The sequence below is a fragment of the Macrobrachium nipponense genome, chromosome 21 (assembly GCF_015104395.2).
Source record: "Macrobrachium nipponense isolate FS-2020 chromosome 21, ASM1510439v2, whole genome shotgun sequence".
Taxonomy (NCBI): Eukaryota; Metazoa; Arthropoda; class Malacostraca; order Decapoda; family Palaemonidae; genus Macrobrachium; species Macrobrachium nipponense.
Window position 1 is genome coordinate 53742601 of NC_087212.1, and position 19923 is coordinate 53762523.

The 19923-nt window shown below is 39.5% G+C and overlaps 1 protein-coding gene and 1 long non-coding RNA gene across 18 annotated transcripts in view; one reads left to right on the forward strand and one right to left on the reverse strand.

Annotated features, from left to right (window-relative positions):
* Positions 1-14910, forward strand: part of LOC135198039 (uncharacterized) — a 60394-nt gene extending 45484 nt beyond the window's left edge. The window contains exon 2 of the long non-coding RNA XR_010310711.1: positions 13919-14910. This is a non-coding gene — a long non-coding RNA (uncharacterized LOC135198039). The remainder of the gene's footprint in view (positions 1-13918) is intronic.
* The window catches only part of LOC135198036 (kinase D-interacting substrate of 220 kDa B-like), a 744360-nt gene that overhangs the window by 94137 nt on the left and 630300 nt on the right, over positions 1-19923 (reverse strand). Inside the window, exon 28 of one of the 17 annotated variants that reach the window (XM_064225410.1) lies at positions 13619-18504. The exons of 14 other annotated variants lie outside the window; for them this stretch is intronic. In XM_064225410.1, the coding sequence (XP_064081480.1) occupies positions 18460-18504 (45 nt within the window). In that variant the 3' untranslated portion in view covers positions 13619-18459. Of the gene's footprint in view, positions 1-13618; positions 18505-19923 lie in introns of those variants that run through there. 2 more of the 17 variants (XM_064225411.1, XM_064225408.1) reach the window with 2 other exon arrangements.

Below are 19923 nucleotides of genomic sequence, written 5' to 3' on the forward strand. Positions count from 1 at the left end.
GAATTTAAAAAATTTCCGATTCTCTTCTTAATGTGGTAATACATAGTGGTTGTCTTGTTTCTACAGTTGTCATCTTGGCAACTACTCTATTGAACCTGTGGGTACGTATTGTTAACACCCATCAGATGACTCTTTCATGTATTCAATCCTTTGCAAGTTAGTTATCTGTAGATTGCACAATATGATGACTTTCTTTTCCACTACCAAACTGAAATCCAATGAATGGGCCCTTCTGGGTCTCTGTTCCCTGTTCTTATAACCTCTTAGTCTTTAAGAGTAGATATGGGGTTTTCTGATTTTTGTTCCTCTTGTCACACAAGTGCACATAGGGAACTTCCTGGGTTTCTTTTGCCAGACTTATTGTACTCCCACCTCTCATCTTTAGGGAGCTTTAGGCACAAGTGTTTTGTGACAATGAAGGGAACTTCCTGGGTCTTTTTTCCAACTTGTAACCTTCCATTCTTCAAGAGGCAGATACTGTTTTGGTGTCCTGTGGGAGTGAACTCCACTTTTCATCTCTTAATATTTCCCTGTGCCACAAGTGCTTCACTTTTACCTCCATTGCTATGAGTTCTTGAAGATAAATTGCTTTGTCATGAAAAATTTCTGTTGGTGGTTTTAAATGCTGAAATCATGAAAAATACCCTTTCCTTTCTAGGTTGTTGGTGGTTTAATTGCTAGTCATGGACAATTTTCCTTTCCCAGATTTCTAGATTATTATACAATCTTTGATATTAACTTTCAAAAGATATTGTACTAATCAGAAGCATGAAATAAAAACATTCCATGAAGGTTTTCATTAAACAATTAAAAATGGATTTAAAATGAGAAAGTAAATACACTTTCCAAACCTATGAAAGTCTTAGCATATTTCATTTTAATTTTAATTAAGAGAAACATGATTAAACAAGAGATTTTGTGCTGAAGAAAAATTTTGTATATGATATATAATTACATCTTATTGTTAAAAGCACTTTTCCAATGCACTATCAGAACATGGTGGCTAAAATGACAAATTTTAAAAAAATGTATATTTTTAATAACTAACAAAGTCTTAATTTAGGGGGAAATTTCTCTAGCCCCTGCTGGAGTCCAGTTAATAAAGCACAAGGATTTGGTGGTAGTGGGAGACAGCCAATGGTGGTGAAGGAGGATGGTCAGCCCGACTGGGTTACCTCCCAATAACGCCGTGATGTATCAGTTTTTCTTCCAGCCCAGGTAATTAAAAGAGGGGTGACTTGAGGTGGTCCGTATACGTTAAGACCACAGGTTTGTTATGAAAAATACAAATTGATTAAAAATTTTTGTCATTTGTTCATACACAGAACTAACCTTTGGTCTTAATGCAGGGAGACTTATTCTTGGAGGGAGAACAAAGTATGCCTCTGAACTGTCTGGAGGTTTGGCTCCCCTGGGATCACTTCCTCACCAAAGATAGGACATAGGAAGGAGTCGAATGCTTTCTGTTAAGCAAATGGTTACTTTACAGCTAGGCATCTAGACTAAGAGATATTGTGAACTCTTGTCTACACTGTGTCTTGGAAGACTGTAAGAACCTGTAATTGTTGGAGACGACAAAACTTAATTTTGCCACCAACTCTGTAAAAAAAAAGGGAGGGTCTTGCTTCTATTGAATTCGTAGGAATTGTGTAGGAACAATCAAATAGGCAGTCCCTGGTTATTGGTGGGGTTTCCGTTCAGTGGCATGATGATAACAGAAAATCACTGATTTTCAGTTATCAGCACCTCTGTTAGTTAAGTATCCGCGCTTAGTAGTACCCAATTTATCGGTGCAGATAAGCAGAAATCGGTGAATAACGATGGCCAAAAATTGCCACTTTTTGTTGACTAGACGTGCTGTAAAACCAGATCGCCAATAACCGGGGAACTGCCTTTATAGCAAAATAGAATGGAGCTCACTCACCTGCATCTAACCATTCCTGCATATGATGGATCAAATCTCTCCACTGCCCACTGGTAGAGGAAAAAAGAAAAGAGAAGGAAGGGAAGATGACCAGTCAACCCATACATTCTCACTTTTATAACCAACATCTTAGGTAAGATACAAACTGTCCCACTAAGGACACTGGATGAGCTACACAACTTGTTGAGCAGCCACCACTGGGACCCAAGAAAAAAAATAAGAAAAAAAGGTGTCCAAAGACTTGTAGGCAATGTTACACATAGAATTATGTGAAGGTGGTCTGGTGAGAAAGACTGTAATACGTCATTGTGAACCGAGGGATTTTGAGTCTTAGCTTCAGATTCCAGGACACATTCAAAGGCTACAGACCTCCAACTATTGTGTGTTTGATATTAAAAGAGAGTCCATGAAATTCACCGCTCTCTTTGATGAAGCCAAGGTCAGTAAGAAACTGTTTTGAGGGTTGAATTTCTGTCTGATGAAACCTGTAAGGGTTCATATGGATACGAGTGGGACTGCTAAGTACCAGGGTTAATTCCCAATTATTCCAAGAGGTTTAAGATATCTTGGGGAAAGGACTGCTCAAAACTTTCCCTGAAAAGAAAGGTCTACAATTTTAAAATGCAGAACAAATCCTAAAGTAGTTTATAGCCCTTGATGGCTGACATCGAAAGAAGTTTCTTCCTATGGAGAAAAATGCGGAAGTCCAACATACAAACTTGTTGAATAGTAGTTCCAACCAGAGAGAAACTCCGTTGATGACGCTAATCACAGTAGACAGCCCATTTTCCCTGGTACACAGTTGTAGATGATCTGAGATAACCAAACATCTCTGTCACTGCTCTGTGAGAAAGGGTTCTAGCTCGCAGGAGATGCTAGATAGTCTCCAGCCATGATGAGATAAGAACCCTACCGATCAGTGAAACCTCTTGATGTGTGGCTGGCAAAGAATCTTGCTCAGTTTGCTTGGCGGCTGGAAGATCGGGGTACCATTCTGCACATGGCCACAAGAGAAGCCACCAGGGTCATCCTGAGGTATGGAGAAATCATCAATCACTCTTGATTACTTGTCAGATAGAGCAAAGGGGGAAAGCGTAACCGTCCAGGTTGTTTCCAGGACATCTTCTGCCATGGCCCAGGGATCTGCAATGACCAAACAGAATACCTCTAGTTTTTTTTGTATATTGTCACAAAAAGGTTCTGTTGTTGGCTTTCCCCACAGATGACAAAGCCTTTCCGCTATCTTTGCATGTAGTGACCACACTTTGTCCCCAGCACTTGACCCTGATGACTCGGCTTGTCTGCAACAACGTTCGTCTTGCTTGGTAATGCATCTGGCTGAAAGATCCACAAGTGACTGACTGCTCACTGGTACAATTGCACTGTCAATTTGTGAAACTGATAGGACAGTAGCCTCCCATTTGATGACATAAACTACCACTGTAGTGTTTGTGGACATGATGGCCACGGAGTGCCCTGTCACCCTTTCAGCTCCAGGAAGTTGATGTGAAGCAGTTTGTCTTGCTGATCCCACATTCCTGAAGTTCAGAGATCTTCCAAGGGTGTGTTCCCCAACCCTCGTGCAAGGTGTCTTGAGAACAGAAGAATCTCCAGAAGGGGCACTCCTATGTGATCAGGTTCCTGCCGTCTAGCCACCATGCGAAGTCTTGTCTCACTTCTGTCAAGAGACCTCAAAGAAAGGGAGAATCCCGTAAAGGAGACCAAACTCTAAAATTTGTCTTCACTGAAGAGACCAAAAGAGATGTCCGTGAGGAACAAGCTTTTCTAGGGACGACAGGTGTGAGATTTGACATCTAAATGTATCACAATGCAGCTGTGACAAAATTGAACTAGACATTCCCCTATCCTGTTTGTATTAGCTTTATGCAAGAATTTCGCCAGGACTAGCCAGTTGTCGAGGTATCTCAGGATGCATATCCCATGAGAATGAACCCACGTGAGACTAGGGTGAACTCTCTTGTGAAACACCTTTGTGTATGTGGTAAATTGGCATTTGTCATTATGACCTGTTTTAGTGTTTAGGCTGCACTGTGTTTGTTGTTAGTGAATGGTTCTTTCTTTATGTTGTGTGTTGTTGTATTTTTTTTTACTTTTGACATTCCCAGTGTACCTATCTGTTGACTGCTGTAACTCTGTGGCAGGATCTTAGCTGAATAAAGCCTTGAAGATGCATTGAAGTTTTTATTACAATTTATTCAGCTGAGATAACTAGCATATTCAGCTGCAGAATGGAATGCATCCTTTCTGGCCAGAATGCCTCAGATATTCTACCTACGTCCCCAGATGCTGCTCAATTTTTCAAGTATTGGCTGTTCATCTTTTTCTGATACAAAATGCTATTGAAGGAACTAACGATGCTTGCAAATGCATTATCGCCTAAGAACTTTGAGCTTATATCTGACTGCTCTACTACAATGATGCCATCGCAAAACTGAATGAGGTTTTTATACAGCATGCCAACGAAATTGTTTTCTGGACATTGTCTTGCCACTCATTGACAGATGTCGGGAGAAAACAATAGATGAGTATTATGTGCTCTACACAAATTTAGCGTTGACTGCAACTTCAAGGAAGTTTTCTTCAGAGGTATATAGGGATAAAAGTATTTGTGATGCTTTTATTGCTGGGATTTCCTCTCAACATATTTGTACGAGATTAACTAGAAAATAAAACGCTTACGTTATCTGCTGCTGCTGACCAAGCCCGAGCACTGGAACTCGCCTTCAAGGATTCAGTCTTATTGAATCCCTTTCGACAAATGTATTCCTACAGCCGCTGTCAAATCTATGTTCAGAATATGATGATCATATCCCTGTTAGTGAAAAAGCCGAGAGGTCCGATGCTGCAGATGATGATTTAGTTACTTGGCTATACAAGAGAAATGTTTCTTCTGTGGATACAGGAGTCATCCTAGAAAAAAGTGCCCAGCAAAGGAAAGTTACCCTACATGTCGAAAATGCAATAAACTTGGACACTTGTTAAGGTACGCTTAAGTAAATCAAAACCTACTTCAGCCCGTCTCTTCATTCTCTGCTGCTCGTTTGCTTCTGCTCCACCAACACTGAATCATTCCATTTTCCCCATTTTTATTTGTGGAACTAAAGTACAGTGGACCCCCCACGTATTCGCGTTCTCCGGATTCGCGGACTCACACATTCGCGGATTTCTCTCGGGAACGTTTCCCTGCATTATTCGCGGAAAATTCGCACATTATTCGCAGTATTTTTCTATGAGAAATATCCATAAATTCCTGGGTTTTTTTTATCAATTTCATCATAAAATGCACTTTTGTGATAAAACTATTAAAAAAACCAAGTATGAAAATTTTTAGTGTTTTTTTTTTTGAGTTTTAACTAACAAATAGCTGTTTTTAGCGTTTTTATAGGGGTTCCAAACATTCGCGGGTGGGTTTTAAACATTTCACGGGGGGTGGGGGTCTGGTACGCATCCCCGCGAATACGAGGGGACCACTGTAAATGCCTTATTGATACTGGTAAGTTCACGAAAATTTCATTAGAGACAATATTCTGAAAAATATGAAATTACATGCAACTCCTTATTCAGGAACTATCTCAATGGCTACTTCTCACATTGTGTCACCTATTAGTGGCTCTTGCAATGTTGACATTGTAGTCAGTGGACGTGAGTATTTTCCCGTGTCAAATTTCTTGTGCTACCCGGACTTTGTGCAGATGCAATTCTTGGAATCCTTTTTCTTAATAAGCATTCTAGTGTGACTGTGTCACTTGGTGGCGCTCAGCCTAAACTTGAATTACCCATCCCCTTTAACTATGCTATCAATTATGCCCCTAGAGTATTCTGTAATCTTTCTCATGATTGCCATCCCATTGCTGTGAAATCAAGGAGATTATCGTACTTCTGATACACAGTTTATAAGGACAGAAATCAATCGTCTTCTTGATGAAGGTGTAATTGAATAGTACATCGCCATGGTGTGCTCAAGTGGTGGTTGTTCACAAAAGGATTAAGAGACGTATGGTTGTCAATTACTATTCGGAGACTATTAATAAATACACCTACCTGGATGCATATCCTCTGGTCAATGAAATAGCTAAATACAAAGTGTTTAGTTCTGTGAATTTAAAAAGTGCCTATCATCTGGTCCCTTTACCTGAGGAAGATCGACCTTATACAGCCTTTGAAACAGACAACGGTCTCTGTCAATTTACTAGGCTATGTTTTGGTCTCGCCAAGGGAGTGGCAGCTTTTCAAAGGATTATTAATGATTTCATTAGAAAGAATGGTCTAAAAACCCTTATGCTTTTCTTGATGATGTCGTGTTTGTGGCAATACTCAAGACGAACAAGGCGAAAACCTTATTATGGAAGCTGCTCGTCATTATAGCATGATACTGAATGAAGCTATGTGTTCTTTCCTCTCACTCTATTCATATACTTGGCTATGAAATTAGTCATAATGAGCTACGACCTGATCCCTCATGTCTAGAGGCCCTGATGAACATATCTGTTCCACAGTCTAAGAAGTCGCTGCAACGATTGACGGCTATTTGCTTATTAGTCTCGCTGGATTCCTAATTTATCTGAAAGGATTCGCCCTCTCATCAATGCCATTCTTCCACTCTCTCCAGAGGCTGTCGGCGCTATCAGTGACTTAAAGGTTGCCATATCCTCGTCTGTCAAAGCTGCTGTGGACGAAAATTTACCCTTTACTGTTGAAACAGATGTGTCTGGCTTTACTATTGGAGCAACTTTAAACCAGGATGGATGTCCAGTGGCCTTTATCTCAAGATCCCTCACTAGTGCCAAACGGAGATATTGCAGTGTTGCAAAGGAGGCTTTTGCAATTATCAAATTTGTAAGGAAATGGCACCATTATCCGACTGGAAAGCACTTCACGCTAGTAACAGATCAAAAGTCTGTTGCTTTCATATTTGATGGCAAGCATAAAGGGAAAATAAAAAGTGAAAAGATTGTGTGATGGAAAATAGAACTTATGCCCTATTCATTTGATGCCCAGCATCGGCCTGGTAGGTTGAATGCTGCAGCCTATGCTTTACCATGAAATTTGTGCTCGGCTATTCATACCCATCAGTTATATCAACTGCACGAGTCTCTCTGTCATCCAGGAGTCACTAGGTTTATGCATTTCATCAGAGCTCGTAATTTTCCTTATTCTTTGGAGGAGGGCAAAAGGGCAATATCTTGTCCACCCTGCAGCTGGTGCAAACCTAGTTTTTATCATACCCCACCAGTTCAAATGATATGAGCCATGAAACCATTTGATCATTTAAATGTTGATTTCAAGGATCCACTATCCCCATCAAATGCTGGCAATGTTGATAAATGTTGACGAATACGCATAGATTTTCTTTCACCTTTCCTTGCAAGGATATGACTGCCACTACCATTATTTCTTGTCTCACTAAGCTGTTCTCGACTTTTGGTCTGCCCAACTATGTGCACTCTGATAGAGGAGCATCCTTTATGTCCTCTGAACTGAAATTGTTCTTCTTTAAACATGGCATTGCAACAAGTCATTCTACACCCTATCATCCAACTTGTAATGCCCAATGCAAGCGTTTTGTTGGGACTGTATGGATGTCCATGATGCTTGCCTTGAAGTCTCGTGATTTACCGCCTACTGCTTGGGAAATGGTTCTTAATGATGCATTGCATTTGATTCGCACTCAGCTTTCCACTGCTATAGGTGAAACCCTTCATGAGAGAATGTTCATCTTTCAGCGAAAGACCTCTTCTGGAATGATTCTTCACACATGGTTGTGCGAATCGGAACCGTTATTCTGAGAAGACACATGCATAGAAAGGAAGATCCTCTAATTGAGGAAGTTGAACTATCAGAAGCCAACCCTTCATACGCACATGTTTAAAGACAGACGTGAGGATACTGTGGCTATCAGTGACTTAGCACGATATCCTTGCGTTATGCCATCAACACCAGAGACTGGTGAGACCAGCTTGCTGTAAACACTGATATCAATTTACCTGAGGGTGAGGTTAAAACTGTCAATAAAGATGATGCTTCTAAAACGCAGGATCTTTAACAGTCTATCATTGATAATGCTACAACTTCTAATAATGATGATAAGTTGTCAGTTGCCCCTAGACGTTCACAACGCATACGTCGTCCTGTAGATTGTCTGACCTATAATTTATTTTCCTTGTAATATAGTACATACTATGATTGTATTTTTGTAAGATCACACCTACTTGCTGGATGCCAGTCATGACATTAAGTCTTCTTTTGAGCTTCCTCTGTCGGGCCATGCTCAGTCTGTCTTACAGCATGTGAATGCTTTGGTGTCAAACCAGGATGGCTCTCTGCATTTGCAGGGGTCGTCCAAATTTCTTCCTCTTCCTCTCACATGGCATAGGAAGTATTTTTCAGCCTCGTCACCTTAACCTGGATGTGATTCGTCTCAGGCCTGGTTTAACCTCAGAGCAGGTTAGGTTGGAAGCCCCTTCATTGTCATCTCAGGAAGCCCTGGCTATGGAGTCTACCTGCTGCTTCCATTTTTTCATATGGTCTCGATGCTAGACTTATGGTCAAACAGCCATAGCCATGATCGCTTCTGATAGGCCGGTAGAGGAGTTAGTGAATTTGTCTTCCCTCACAGGCTGTTGCAGTCTGGTGGTAAGGACATTCTCCTATCTGGCCACCTTAGTGCTAGTGCTAACTTATGGGCTAACCTTCTACTAGCTGGAGAGATGCAGCTTTGTCAAAGGTGGTGGACTCGGTGGACTCTGAGTCCTTGTCGGCATTCTGAAATGGGGATCATCTGGATTCTCAAATACTGTTCCCTAGAACAGAGTTAGGAAATGCGATTGATCAGCTACGGGCTGATACCAAGGACAGGTTGGTCCACCAAGCAGTTTCAAAGTCAGAGGCACGTTTACGTCATCCCCCTCCTCCTCCTCAGAGACAGGTGAGATCTTAGCCTGTCAAGTCTCCTAAGGGTTCTGCTTTGGCTAGGTCCCTCGGGCCTCCTCCCTGGCTAAGTCAAATAAGCAGCGTCCCTTTCAACCCCATCCCTACAAGCCTGGAGGGGATCTGAGGAAGGGACAGAGGTGGTCGTCAATAGTGTGGGTGCCTCTCCCTCTTTTGCCATGGGTAAGGGGATTGCTGGCGGGCCGGGGCCAGTGGCCAAGTGGTGAGATTATGGAGCAGAGAAGTGGGTAGTAGATGTTCTGCTTGTTTTGGTCAAACGTACCCTTACAATTCTCCAAAGTTCTTAGCTCTTCAGGGGTAAGTGTAGCTCTTCAGGGGTAAGTTGAAGATGCAGGACAAGGGTGTGATAGAGAAGTAATGTGGCCTTCTGCAGGATTTTACAGTTGCATTTTCCTGGTACCAAAGGCGGCAGGCGACTCGAGGCTGGTAATCGACCTTTCCACTTTGAATGATTTGTCAGGAAGACAAGGTTCAAGATGGAGACGCCGCGGACAGTGTTGGCAGCAGTGAGGGACAACGACTTTTTGCTGTCAGTAGACCTGGAGGACACTTACTTCCAGATCCCTATTGATCCTTCGTCAGAAAGTTTCTTCGCTTCACTCTCGGATGGAGTGAAAATATTCCAGTTTTGAGGTCCTTTGCTTCGGGTTAACCATGTCCCCTCAGGTGTTCACAAGGGTCTTCCCCCTAGTCTTGACATGGGCTCATGCTCAAGGGATTTGCCTGTTGAGATACCTCGATGACTGGTTGGTCTTAGTGAGCTCCAGGAAGAAGCTGTTGCAAGACGAGATTGTCTACTTCAGTTTTGTTTGGAGCTTTAGGTATGGTGATAGATACAGCAGCGTCAAGAGTGTTTCCTTCGGACCAGAGGTTGAAGAAGTTGCAGGTGGTAGCATGCAATTTCCTTCACACCCCAGAACAGCTGGCTCACCAGTGGCAGGTTCTTTTGGGAATTTTGTCTTCCCTCGAGAAGCTGGTCCCTCATGGTCGTCTCCATCTTTGATCCTTACAGTGGAGACTGGAAGACTTCTGGTCCCCAGCAGGAGATTCCCCTCTTCAGAGAGTTCCTCTGTCTGAAGAGGTGAGGAAATACCTTCATTGGTGGTTGGACAATCAAAATCTCTTAGTAAGGTGTCCCTCTGAATTCTCTCCCTCCAGACTTCCTTCTGTTTTTGGATGCCTCTCTCGCAGGTTGGGATGCTCATCTAGGGGACCTCATCGCGTCAAGCATTTGGAGTATGGAAGAGAAGCTACTGCACATCGTTTTGGAGTTGAAGGCAGCTTTTTGGGTCTGAAGGAGTTGTTAGATATGAAAAATACAAATTGATTAAAAGATTTGTTATATTTCATAGGGTATAACAATGTTATTAAAGTCGAGGTGGATGTGGTAAATTGGCATTTGTCATAATGACTGTTGAGGTGTTTAGCTGCATTGTGTTTGTCATTAGCAAATGGTTGTTTCTTTTAAATTGTTTGTGTTGTACTTGTTTCCTTTAACGTTCCCAATGTTCCTACTCTGTTGACTGCTGTAACTCTCTGTGTTCGGGATCTTAGCTGAATAAAGCCTTGAAGATGCATTGAGGTTTTTATTACAGTGTAGTTGAATGGTTAAAGCAAAGAAAAACTTTTGAAAAGAAGTGAACAAACTTCCAGGGTGATTGGTGGATTGAAATCTGGCAGTATGCATCCTTCAGGTCTGTCATGAGCATGAAGTCGTTCTTTGGTGTGGCCGCTAGAACTCTGCGAGGCATTTCCATCCTGAACCAAGTCTTTCTGATGAAAAATTTTGAGAGTAGACAGGTCTATTAACTGGTCTCCAATCGCCTGATGCTTTGGGAACGAGAAAGACACAACTGTAGAAGCCTGGGGTTTGGTCCTTCATAACCTCCATCTCTCATTTTTCATCATTTTCTTCAATTCCTCTTAGAGAGCTAGATGCTTCAGTGAGCCTTGAGTGCACATTGATTGATGAAGTGGGTACTCAGAGAGGGGAGGAGGGAACTCGAAGGGGAGTAGATAATCCATCTGTAGAACATCTACTACCCAGGTCTCCGCTCCATACTGCTGCCAAGATGCCCAATGGCTCATCAGGCACCCCGCCACCAATAGCAGCAAGTGGGAAGGGGTTCCCACTCTATCATCTCCCTCCTCTAGCCCTGCGTCTGCGCCTCTACCCAGGTTCTTGGTTGGAGATGGTAAAGGTTGACCTCTGCAAGGTCCCATCGTGCCTAGAGGTCTTTAAGGAGAACTTTAAGTAGTAGTTTGAGGTCGGGCTTAGGAGCACTAGCCCAAGAAATACCAGATGATTTAGAGACAGCTTGATACACAAGATGGTCACTGTTGTCTGCTCTACTTCAGTTGACTGCAGCATCAAGCTGGTCCTTGGGGAAGAGAGACAAAGAGCTTAAGATAATTTCTCCATTCCTCAAAGTTGGAATCTACATGTATTGATGAATCTCAAGACCATGGAAAGGGCAGTATATCTCCTTTTAAGCCACCAGCTGGCCCACATGTCAGCGCTAATTGAGCCAAGTAAGATATAATATTTCTCGCTAGACTGCAACAACCTAATGAAGTGGGTACTCTCTTCAGTGTCACCTATAAAAGTGGAAGAGATCTTGGCAACTACTGTTGACTATAAGTCAAGCCATGAAACAGCCTGGAATGCTGACAAAGCTGATATCTCCATAGTAGCCACCTCCTGATGGGCGAAGGATGGACCCTCCACCTTAATTTATTCTAAAGATAGAACAAACCAGATCTGGATCTACTTGTCTTGGTTGCAATGCAACCTTAGGGGTTGTGTAAAAATGCCTATGCCAAGGTGTGGAGGGAGCAACTTGAAGGACTTATTGGTAAATAAGTCTTATTTACCACTGGAGCGCAGGCTCGCTCAGAGCCTAAGACTTTCTTGGGGTTGGGGCCCTGAGATTTGTAGAGTAAGAAGGAATCTTGTCCTGATCCCAATCCTGTCCATGAGAAACAGGAGTGAGAACTAGGATAGGATGAATGTTGTGATTGGTAACGCAACTGTGCAGGGGTACTGTTATATTTAGAACAGTTGCAGCCATGTGATTGAGAGCACAGACCAAGGTCCTTTCTGGGAGAATGTGAGTGACAATAACAACAGGGAGAAGGAGGTTGTAGGTTGATACATGACCATGTAGGGTTCTCAACACGCGAGTAGGAGAGGCACAGACTTGTGATCAAGGGTGTGGGCTATGAGATCTAGGAGGAGAATGGTTCTGATCTTGAGTGTTCTGTCAAAATTGACTTCTTACCGCCAAAAATTCTTCCATCTCTCAAGAGACCAACTATGACTCGGAACAGGGATTACTTATATGTTACAGTCATTAGCATTCTGCAGCCATAACTACCAAGTCAAAGTGGTATGGGGATTGTATCCAAGGCAGCCAAGTAACGGGAACAAGGGTTCTTAGCAACCCCTGGGTATTTTCTCTGAGGCCTGGATTCCTTAGATGATTCATGGGTTTGCATTTATAGGAATGCAAAATGCACACATAAATACATAATATCACACAGAAAAACACAAACAAAAAGAGAATGAAAAACCAGAACACGAAGGCATTAAATATGGCAGGAAGTGCTAAAAAAACTGGCTTCTTGGCTAGAAAGGCAGTAGCACCATCTTGTTATGAAGGTAGTTAAGAGAGAAACAGACATATTACAGCACTGTTGAAGGTTAAGCCAGGTCAGGCGGAGCCCTCCTCCTTTACCCCCATTGGCTGTCTCCTGTTGCCACCAAATCCTTGTGCTTTTTTAACTGGTTTAACTGGACTCCACCAGGTACCAGAGAAATTCCCCTCTATGTTAAGACCAAAGTTATTTGCAAAGCAGCCCCCAGTTATCAGCAGGGGTTCTGTTTTCGGCGGGGTGCTGATAAACGAAAACCACCATTAACCGAAACTCAGTGATTCATGGTGCTTATGGTGCAAACTTTTGGTTAATGGGACCGATAACGGGTTAATGACACCTCTGTTAGGTATGTTATGGCCCCATAACACTATTATCGACACTTTATGGTGCCAATAACCAAAACCTTATCCATTATGACACTGTAAATCACTGATTTTATGGAGCTAGACAAGCCCCATAAGACCGGATTGCCATTAACCGAGTCTGCCGTTAGCCAGGGACTGCCTGTATTTTTAATTTTAAACGTATTCCTTTTACATTTGTGAAAAAAATATATATGTATGCTTGTAAGCGGTACTCTTTCTCTGGCATGCCCAAATGTAGTACAATAATAGATGATTCCAAGGCTTTTCAAACTAAACTTAGTCAGATACACATATTAATGCAATAAAATTGAAGGTGTGCTCAATGAAGTAGTCAGTCTGTAACAGCAACATCCTTGTAGCTTAGAATGATAAAAATAGTAACTATTAGTTTGCCCCAGTATGCTTGTTAGTTTTCCAAACTGTGTGCATGTCCTCTTTTAAACTGGAACAAAGACATGCGTCTTCTCATACAATGCCAAAAATATAATGCAAGCTTGCAATGTTATTCATCATGCAGTACCTGTATAAGCAGGAATTAAAATATTTGGATCACATTAATTGGAACATATACTATAATTCTTACAAACTTTGCATTCTGATTAAAAGTCATTACTAAACAGATTTATACCATCACCCTCCTGCATTGTACTGGAGAACAATGGGTTAAGGACAAAATTTGAATTCCAAATGAAAAAAATACTGGTTAATTAAAAACAAATTTACTATTTCTACAAAATTACACACTTAAAAATATGCCAGTTTATTAAAGTGGCAAGTTTTTGATTAAATTATTTTCTGTTAAACTGTAAGATTAAAAAATCTGGCATTTTTGCTAGTAGTAGTACTTTTCCAATCATGATATTAGGATTTATTTATTTAATAAATGTTCAGTTTAACAAATATCACAGATGTATATTAAAATGAGAAAAGACTAACAATTGTTTTATCTACAGATAAATTATAAGTGCTAACAACTAATACATTTTCTTCATTTTCCTGACAGCTGCACAGTAGCCAAAAGAAGTGTTCATTCAGTGGAGACGGTTACTGGAAATATTCCTTGATGTTCCTTCAGTAGCAGTTATCTTCACAGGTATAAAGTGTGGGAGCCCTCAGCAGTTTGGATTCAACGCATCAGAACATACAACATACGCATAATTAGGACATGATAACAGTAGTACTTGAGTTGAGGACCTGCTCAACTCATAAAATGCATCCATTTCTGATTACATACTATATTTAATGTAAATTATCACAGCCAAAGCTCTTCATACAGGGAGAACTATTGTATATAACTTGAAATATTTGGAGGAAGCAGAGCTCGTGGTTGTTAGACCCCAACTCCAGTTGTGTTGATCTTGTTGGCGTTGTTGTTTAAACCCACATCTGAGGACCCTTGACCGATGGAGTTGGTGTGTTGTAGTCTTCTTCAATGTCCGAGCCCAGGTACGCCTCGTTAAGTGATGCCTACAAATCCAGTGTGTTTATACCCTTCAGTCTAGTGTACAACATATGTTCTTAACAATGCCCACCACCGTATTTTACTTTTCCACTAGGTCAGCTAAATCATGCACACCTACACTGTGTATTATTATTGTTTTCACAAGACAAAGTCTTCATATTTTTCTTACTAAATTTAACCATCACCCAAATTTTGCAAGGATTTTCTAAAGTAATCATGCAGTCACTTGATGATTGTTAGTTATTTGCACTTTGTTCTGGAATAAACAGTTTTCAGATTTTTCATTGTAGACAATGTTAAAAAGAATAAAAGCTAGATTCAAAACCCATGCAGCAAGATGGCATGAAAGAAACTATGCATTATTTGATAGGTACAAATCAATTCCAACTTTGACAGAAGATTTTGACACAATAATTTGAAGGGTGCAGAAATGAGCAAGCACATTTACGCCAATATATACCAGTGGAAAACAAGACTATTTTATTTTGTGACAAACACTTGCAGAAATAATATATATGTAATGCTTTCATGTCCACTTTTGTATCCTTGTAGTATGATAACCTTTCCCCTGCACATGTTAATAAAATAAAGCTACAAGTAAGCCACGAATAATTAGTTCACTCAGTAAATGATTGTATATGTAAAAATGTATAGATGTGAAAACCTTAGTTACTCTATTAAATAATGAAGCATAGGCTGTCCTTAACAACATGCAATCTTTAATCACTGAAACCATTAGAAGTGTAAATATTTCAGTCATAAGTTTTAATATTTTACACATGCAGAAAGCATGCATTCATAATAACATTTTAAATACATTTCCTATTCCTTAAATACAAACATCATATTTTACAATTGCTAAAGTGCTCAGTCTGACAGAATGCTAACCAAAAACTTAATCATTGACAAGCAAAGAAAGACTCCAGTCTCCTGTGAAATAATTAAATCCAAATTGGAGAGTGTCATCTCTCTACCTCTACGAGTTGAAGAGAGCAAGTATACATATAAATGAAACTGCTGAAGAGATCAATTACTTGTTGAGTATTCTAGTCCAATTTGTGAAATACCTTCAAAATCTGTGTCCTTTTCCAAAGACTTTAAAAATTATGGCCTATTGTGATAGGTAAAATATGCATAACTCACCATAAACAACTGTTTTATAACAATACCTGTTTAATGAAATAATGAGTAAAGGGACGAAAGTAAAGGAATGCTCACAAAGGGACAGTGAATGTCTGCTAGTCCCTGTGTTAATCTCATCAGTTACATCTTGATCAATAAGTTACATCAAATAGCCAGTTTATTTGAGGAATAGCAGAAAATGAATTCCCAATTGACTGTGGAAAACTACAGTAATGAGAAAATTGAATGCAGTAACTACTTTCTATGATATTCCTTACGACCACCTGGGCAGAGCAGATAAATATAAAGTCAATAAAAATGGAATTACAAGAAGAGTTGTGCTTGAGAGTAATGTTTAATATTTGTTTCTTTCTGTAGTTGATCATAAAAGAAATAGTGTATGTAAGCTAATACAGTAAACTGGTTTTGTATATTTTACAGTTAGGCATACAATAACTGCCTGAAAAATCATTAGCAACTTTGGAGTAAGAAGGGTCAGTATACCTCAAACCCGTCTCCACTCAGTCCACTCAGGTGACCTGGAGGAGCAAGGCAATGTGGGCTCCATGGTGTCAGCTTACAGGAACCATGAGGGTAAGTGCTAATGAAATGTCATGGCCCAAGTAAGGCTTCTGTGAATCCACAGAATGCCAATATTTTAACCAAGTTACCACAACCATTTCAGAATAGACGTTCTATAGAAGACTACAATAACAACCTTATGTGATGAGCCCTGCAGGTTAGAGTGGCCTGAAGAGATCCATCAAATAGTGTAAAAAAAAAACTTTCTCATGCTCCATCATCCAGTTCAGGATTTAATAACATTTCTGAGGGAATCTTTAAGCAATCAAAGTCAGTTCCAAATATATAATATGTCTGACTGAATCAATTAGGGCATTTGGTAATGACTGTCTTCTGGGAGTGAAATTGGTAGGTAACATGTTTCTTGCCTGACTATCTTCTCGGCTTGAGATTGGTAGCTAACAACTTTCCTTTACACAGCAATACATCATGTACTGCACAAGAGTCCAAATTCAGATCCATGGTTCATAACACTAGCTACTGTCATTGGGAAGTCTTCTTGTACAACTCAAGTTGATAACAATTGTCTTCTTGTACAACTCGAGTTGATAACAATTGTCTTCTTGTACAACTCGAGTTGATAATGATTGAAGTGTATAAAAAAATACAATTTATGACTTGTCAACTGTCTTTGAGAGTAGTAATAAAACTTCATTTCCCTCACAAACAAAAATTTTTCCCCAACCTACAGAACTCATGCAATGGAACACAAGCAGTAATTGCATGTTTTCTTGCCCTTTTGCACTCCAACCACAATAATTATTCAACACCAAATACTACTCAATTTTGATACAATCTTACCTTTTCTCTTCAATGAACATGATGGATTTACTAAAATTACATGTTTAATGGAAGAGGATTCCTAAAGATAACTAAAGACAATCAATTGTTCTGTGGGAGATGATTCTTAAAGGAAACCAAAATACAAACAACTGTACTACTTGATCACCAGCTTCCTGAATACAAAATATGTTTCAGTGACCAGTTTCAAAGAATCATAATTCATCTCTGGGACCAGAGTACAGTAATAACTGAGTTCATTATAGTATTTATGTATACATCAAAACAAAATCAGTTTCATGTCAACAGGAATTCAAATCTGAATCAATTTCACCCAAGCAAACACCTAAACCTTGCTGTTCCATGCAGCAAGCGTTTCCCATTTTGGGAATTTGACTCTTCATAGTGTTTGTGCCCAGATCTAGTTAATGCTTTCAGGTCAATGTCTTCCCTTACAGTCTTTGCAATGTATTCTGCAAACTGTTTATCCTTACTTGACCATAAGAAACTGGCTGCATAATTTCAATGTGAAGACTTCCTGGTTGCTTACCATTAAAGTTGGTACTTATATTTATTTCATCACAACACACTACAGGATATTGCAAACACACAAGCTTCCTGTAGGGGTTGTGAATGTCAGTTTCCCCCTTTAACTTATAGTATGTGCGGCACTTCCCAGTCTACTAGCTCTTCAACTTATTTCAACTGTCTTGCTGACACTTTTTAGCACTTACTCAGGAACTATCATATCTGCTACTGCACTGAAGGCTTGTATGCTCTGGGATAACAATAGCAACCACAGATTCCACTGAAGCAAGAAACACTGCTGCCTGCAAGTCATTCACATGTCTTTGCTGGGGTCAAAAATTGCAAAATACAGAAATGAGAAAAATTGTAGTCTTGGAAGTTTCACTTCCTACTGGGATTTAATTTACAGCTGGAAGTATTTATATATAATCCAGATAAAAGGATTTTACTAGTATGTATATTTGGTTTAGAGAGAGCTGCCTTCAATCTCCTTCAGCTAGAATAGACATATCCTGGTTATGAAGATTTTACACTTATGTACTATGAAATTTGCCTGGCATTCTATTGTTCCTTCTAAACAAAGCAACAAGTTAGCTGCAGCATGGATTAAATACAGTTAGGTAGAGTACGTACTGGTTAAAAAAGTAAAAATTACTTTTATAATAAAATGAGGTTACATTTTCCAAGTAGTTACATAACTATAGCTTCTAACTAGCATGGCAGCTAAAATTTGAAATTCGTGGTAGCGATTCCTTTGTTTTGGTGTAGGTAAATAGCCCTGCCCACTTTCAGGAAAGAGATGAACAACTAGGCAAAGCTTTTCAATTTGTTGATTCCTATGTCCATGCTAGGGGAGGCAGGTGGGCTCCCATTCAGTAATTATGTACACTGGTACATAATTACTGAATTTTATTATAAAAATGTCATTTTTATATATGTAACTTACCAAGTAGTTACATAGCTGATTCCCACATTGAAAGGAGATGGGAAGCATGGACATATTCTATGCCCAAAACGTTACACTTTTCAAACCTACTTACTGTCAATTTCCTTTTCAGTGCTGAATGACTTCATAGGTCCCAGCGCTTGGCCTTTGGCCTGAATTTTGTGGTATTCTATAATAAATAAAATCATTGTGATAATGATAATGTGCAATGTATCTTTACATTAGATGTTTAGCACACGGACTCTCACAAGAAAAGTCATTACGTACATTGTTCAGTCAAGCCAGCCAAGTAACTAGAAAATCTTGTTCAACATTTCATACATCCAAAAGTGCACTTTAAAGTTTAACTTAACCTTGCATGAATTTCCCTTTAGTACAGCAAATAGAAAACTGCCATAATATTACCCACACACCAACTACATAACTTAAGATTAAATCAGGCACAATGTCACTGTGCCCTATTCATCCAAAAAAACATGTAATAAAGGTGGTGAAGGATAAGGTATAGAGGAGCTAGCATTTGCATCATATTAGATGCGAGGTAGCAAAGATACTTGAAACATAGTTGGTAATGGAGATACTTGCTTGGGAGTTGGGACTTAGTGATTACATACTTAGTTTTTTGAAGGCTATAGTATTACTACATTGTGCTGAGCAGTTTAGCATTTATAAAATAAGATGATTTTACTTTAACACATCAATAATATACAAAAGATTGAAATAATAAAACTTATACCTATGCAGTTATATCTACAGTTGTGAACTATTATAAATTACAACTAAGTTTAAATTTGAAAAACAGAACATTCAAAATACTATGAGCACTTTTTAATACTGATCATTAGCTAGCTATCTCACAGTGTATCACTATAAAAAAGTACCAGTAAGTTTAATATAAAGGATAAAACTATCTCTTAATTATTACTTTTTAAAATTAACCATTAGCTAATGTATCAGTTTTATTCAGCGTACTTTATTGCAACTACACAACACAAGTCTACCAATCCGTGCTCTACTTCAAAATAATATTGTACGTATATTGTTTGCAGTAAATTTGAAGAGCTATGATAGTGATCTACTAAAAATTGCTTTTGAGTGTGCTCCACAAAAATGAAAACCGATTAAACAGTGAATATTTAACCAATTTCAATGGACACCAACATGGGAATAGCAAAAAGAAGGAAATACAGTGGTATAATAATGAAGGAATGTATTGAGCAATTTGTTATAAAACTAAAATAACTTAGTAAAGAGCATTTTTTGCAGAATAGGTAATTTATTAAAGCTATTTTACTTTGAAAGGTACTGTACTTTGTACTGAATTACAATAACTGATACAGGTGCTAAACTGCAAAAGCACTTGCATTTAACAGCTGAATCAAGTTGCCTATAAATAAACTAGAAATTTAGTTGAAATTTACTTCTTTATGTATTCAAGTTAATATATAAATGCATCATCCCATAAATAGCCATTCCATGTCTTTGTGCTTGAAGTGCCTATTGATTCTGGTTTTGGAGCAGCTCCAACTACTAAAGAACCAAATTTAGAGGGTGGTTCCTTATTGTCGAAAAAGCAATGTAAACATGG